Consider the following 4,594-nt stretch of genomic DNA (forward strand, 5'->3'; position numbering starts at 1 on the left):
GCCTGCGTACCGCAAAAAAAAAAAAAAAAAAAAAAAAAAAAAAAAAAAAAAAAAAGGAAACGGAAGACTCTTTACCTTGAGGTCCATTCCTTCAAGATTACTAGGATTTCCAGAGAAAAATACTGCAAGGTAACAAGTGGCTGTCTCCACAGGACAATATTCTGCCTTTCTTCCCGATCCCTCCTCTTCTTTTCATTCACTGAAGAGGGATCTGAAAAACATTAGTGTAGAAGTTAAAACAGGATGCTCACTTCTTCCAGCCACTTTCAAAATTCACCTACCTTCCCATCCCACATTTGAAGGACTGAATATAAACCTCAAAAAACAATCTGGTTCACATTGTGACAAGTCTAGGTTATGTCCTGCTGTTCTACTCTTACCATTATTTTTGGAATTATTTTATTGTCAGTACACAAGTTTCTTTTCTTATACATTACTGGAATGCTAAATTAGCCCACTTTCTATGAAGGGCAATTTAGCACCATATCATAGAACAAAGTGGTTTAGAGCTCAAAGCGTGAAGGCAAACTACTTGGTTCCAAATCCTGGCACTGCCATCTACTAGTAATGTGATCTTGGGCAAGTTAATTAACCTTTCTATGCCTCAGTTTTCTCTTCTCTAAAATGAAGATAAAAATAGTACTTACTTTTTAGTGCCTTGTAAAGATTAAATGAGTTAATATATGTATGTATATGTGCAATTAAGGTTAGTTATTATTGGTAATAATAGTAACTCTCTCAGCATCATCTCTCGAAATTATAAATGCATATACCCTGTCACCTAATAATTCCATTTCTAAAAATGATTAGCTGTAAGGAGAAATGACTCTTGTACAAGTTTATTCAATACAGTGTTATTGGTTCTAGCAAAAGATTATAAACAAATGTTACCAACAGAGGACAGAGGAGCTATTAAAATATGATAGACTTGTACAATGGAATACTAAGCAGCCATAACAAAGAATAAGTTCTTCATGTACAATCTCTAAGAAATATTAAGTAAAAAACCCCAAACAACACACACCATGGTACAGAATAGAAAGTGTGTCATTCTAACATTAATTTTAAATTCCAAAGGGGTGGGCAGTAGTGGAAGAATATATAAATGTATGTGCTTGTTGAAAGAAAGGAAAGAAAAAATAACATGCAAAAGCTCCTAATGGGATGAGACTATGATATATGCAATGTCTATTTCCAAATCGTGAAACTCTGGTGAAACGATGCAAAATTTATTGACAACCGAAGCAACCCAAAAGTCAGTAAGTGCTGCAAAATACGTTCTGCAAGGCAATGCAGTGATCAAAACAAACACATGGGGCTTCCCTGGTGGCGCAGTGGTTGAGAGTCTGCCTGCCGATGCAGGGGACATGGGTTCGTGCCCCGGTCCGGGAGGATCCCACATTCCGCGGAGCGGCTGGGCCCGTGAGCCATGGACGCTGAGCCTGCGCGTCCGGAGCCTGTGCTCCGCAACGGGAGAGGCCACAACAGTGAGAGGCCCGTGTACCGCAAAAAAAAAAACAACCAAAAAACAAAAAACAAATGGAAACTACTACTTCAGATAGCTTGCAATTCTTCTAATAGAAGAAAATTTCTATGATATAATATTACCATGCTGAAGTATTATTTGCAATGTGTTTGAGATGCCAAACGATTTAGAAGTTAAAAAGAAAACCATTATAATTAACAGAAAAGGAAAACCTTTCATTTTCTTTTAAACACAGAAAGGAAAGTTCCTACTTAAATCATCTATATAAGAAATAGCTGTAATTTTCAGGGTAAATGTGTGAATAAGAGTCAAATTTACTGAAATTTACCACAAATTCCTAGTTTGGTTAAAATATAAATTTATTTGTTTCAAACTAAAATTTAAAAATAAATCCACAATAATCACATTCTGACTTTTTGGATAATTATAAAATTAGGATTAGCATAATAAGTAAATTTATAATCTACTTCTAAAGTTACAAAATAGCATGATAAAACTAAGTGCCAAACAAGGCCAAATAAGTATTTACCACACCACAAGATTAAAAAATAATAATCTTGTACCTAGAACACTGCTGATGTGACTATGGCCAGGCTGCTTCTGCTATCACTGTGAAAAATCACCTCATAGGCCCTTATATATCCATAATTTAATTTACTATGAAGAGGAAACAAAAGATAATCAATCTTTTACAAGATTTACAAGAATTTTATGTATCATATATTATTATATATTATTTTGTTAACAAAAGATAATATATATTAGATATATTTCTAATTTATTCCAATGAAAAAGATATCATTTAAACCCGTAGATCTTCTCCCTCCAAACCACCATACTTCACCTGTGAAGTTTCCATTATATTGTTCCTTGTTCATTGCTACACGTCTCTGGTCACAATTTTTTCCATTCTCTGCCATTTCATAGATCAATAACTCTTGAGAAGCTAATAAAACAAAATAAAATCCAGTGATATGTTACATACTTCTGCTTTGCATCCGTGGCTGAATGAAACTGAATACAGAAACAACATGGGAGTAATCCCCACATGCTATCTCAATAATGTGTTTACACCTTAATTTTCTCTTTTATAATCAAGATTTAATAATTTGTATAGAAACTGTAGTAGAAGTATTAAAAATATAAAAGCCATATTGTTGTAATCCTTTTCCAAACAATTATCCCAGTGATTTTCCAGATTAAAATTTGGAGGCAATTTGTCCACAGAAGGATATAAAATACTAGCACCTTCAAGTACTGATAACCTATAAGGTCTAAAGTCTTTCTAATTCAAAATTGAATATCACACATATTATCTACACAAATTTTACCAATCTTTCAGTCCTTTTAGCATTACAAAAAATGATTATATTATCAAACATGTCAAAAATGCTGACACACAGATCCAAGATCAATTTTATTTAGGAAACAATTCTACTGAAAAAAAAAATGATATGGGCACAGAAGGTGAAAATTTTTAAAGTTTAAGATAAGTTAAATGTACTCTTTATAGCATGATTCATACTACAGGTATAGGTATAAGGTATAAATTTTTACTTTAAATCCATGTATTACAACATATAAATTGTGCTGACATAATTATTCTACACGAAAACACCAGATTACCTGTGCAGGTATCATTCTTTCAGGTGCTGGTAAAGCAAATCTTTCTACTCAAAAAGCATATCACTTCAAAGTCTCAATGCTGAGTCCTCTGCATGTGCCATGAGTCCTGCTACTCTTATACTCAGCTGATTAGAATATGACATGGCCATGGGTTCAATCTTCCTACAGTTTTGTTAGCTGGAGCTATTTTACCCCTTGACTAAAATTCTAACCATAATTTAGGCCTCATAAAGGAAAATAAGTGAAAGACTATAAAGACAGAACAAAGAGCATACATTCATCACTCCAACAGAAGGTCTCTTCTTTTAGACACAATCCATTTGTGGACACCTCTGTTTTGTTGCCTTCATTTCTCAATAAACAAATAAACATATTAGGAAGTAAACTATAGGTTTTCATTAGCACAGATGGATAGCCCGGAGCAGATGATTATAAGTCTAAAATCTGGATTTGCATACCAGATTTGCCACTAACTAGTTGTGTGACCTTAGCAAGTCTCATTTTTTCTAGATCTTGATTCTCTGGACCTACAAAAGGAGGACAAAAATTATCACTTTCACAGGATTAATAAGGATGAAACAGTGTGTGTTTGGGCATGCAAGGGCGTGTATAACTATAAATGGCAATACATGGAAAGGGTAGGAGGTATCTGACACAGTAAACCTAGAAACTGTCTATACTAGAGAAACTACTTCATAGCACATGCCTCACTGCTACCATATCAGTGATGTCAGTGTCTTTCATTCAACACTCATTATAAATGTTCTGGGGTCAGTAATGGGCACTGAAGATATAAATGTGAATAAGACAAGATCCTTCTCCTCCAGCAGGTCATAAATCTGGTAGGGAAGCCAGAGGAGCACAAGACTTCAATTATAATATAAAACAATGAAACAGATATACAGCAAATAACTTAGTGGGAAGAAAACAGGTTTTAGAATCTAACAGAACTGGATTCAAACCCAAACTTCACAAGTATCTATTCTGAGCTTTGGCAAGTTTCTAAATCTCTCTAAATATCAGTTTATTTAATTTTTAAAATAGAGATAACACGACACACAAAGGGTTACTCTGAGGATTAAATAACGTAATGTACATAAAATACTAGTATATTGTCCCACCTTTTATATGAACTCAATATATACTGGTTTATAATGATGATAAGGAGAAAGAAAGTATAGGAAAAAGTATGGTAGCTCAGAGGGCAATACATTCAGAGTAGTACTAGAAGCTGAAATTTGATTCTGCAAATTTAAGTAAGAGCTCTGTGAAGATGTTTTCAAAAGACAAGCAATTACAAAAGAAGAAAGACAGGGCTTCCCTGGTGGCGCGGTGGTTGCGCGTCCGCCTGCCGATGCAGGGGAACCGGGTTCGTGCCCCGGTCTGGGAGGATCCCACATGCCGCGGAGCGGCTGGGCCCGTGAGCCATGGCCGCTGGGCCTGCGCGTCCGGAGCCTGTGCTCCGCAACGGGAGAGGCCACA

The 4,594-nt window shown here is 35.3% G+C and overlaps 1 protein-coding gene across 3 annotated transcripts in view; it reads right to left on the minus strand.

Moving 5' to 3' along the window:
- Positions 1-4,594, minus strand: part of VMP1 (vacuole membrane protein 1) — a 131,194-nt gene that overhangs the window by 102,984 nt on the left and 23,616 nt on the right. For 2 of the 3 annotated variants that reach the window (XM_024127912.3, XM_024127913.3), the window contains exons 2-3: positions 2,331-2,432; positions 76-211 (exon numbers count right to left, since the gene is read on the minus strand). In XM_024127912.3, the coding sequence (XP_023983680.1) occupies positions 76-211; positions 2,331-2,406 (212 nt within the window). In that variant the 5' untranslated portion in view covers positions 2,407-2,432. Of the gene's footprint in view, positions 1-75; positions 212-2,330; positions 2,433-3,387; positions 3,492-4,594 lie in introns of those variants that run through there. The other variant, XM_024127911.2, reaches the window with a different exon arrangement.

Source organism: Physeter macrocephalus, chromosome 14 (genome assembly GCF_002837175.3).
Source record: "Physeter macrocephalus isolate SW-GA chromosome 14, ASM283717v5, whole genome shotgun sequence".
In the NCBI taxonomy this organism is placed as follows: domain Eukaryota; kingdom Metazoa; phylum Chordata; class Mammalia; order Artiodactyla; family Physeteridae; genus Physeter; species Physeter macrocephalus.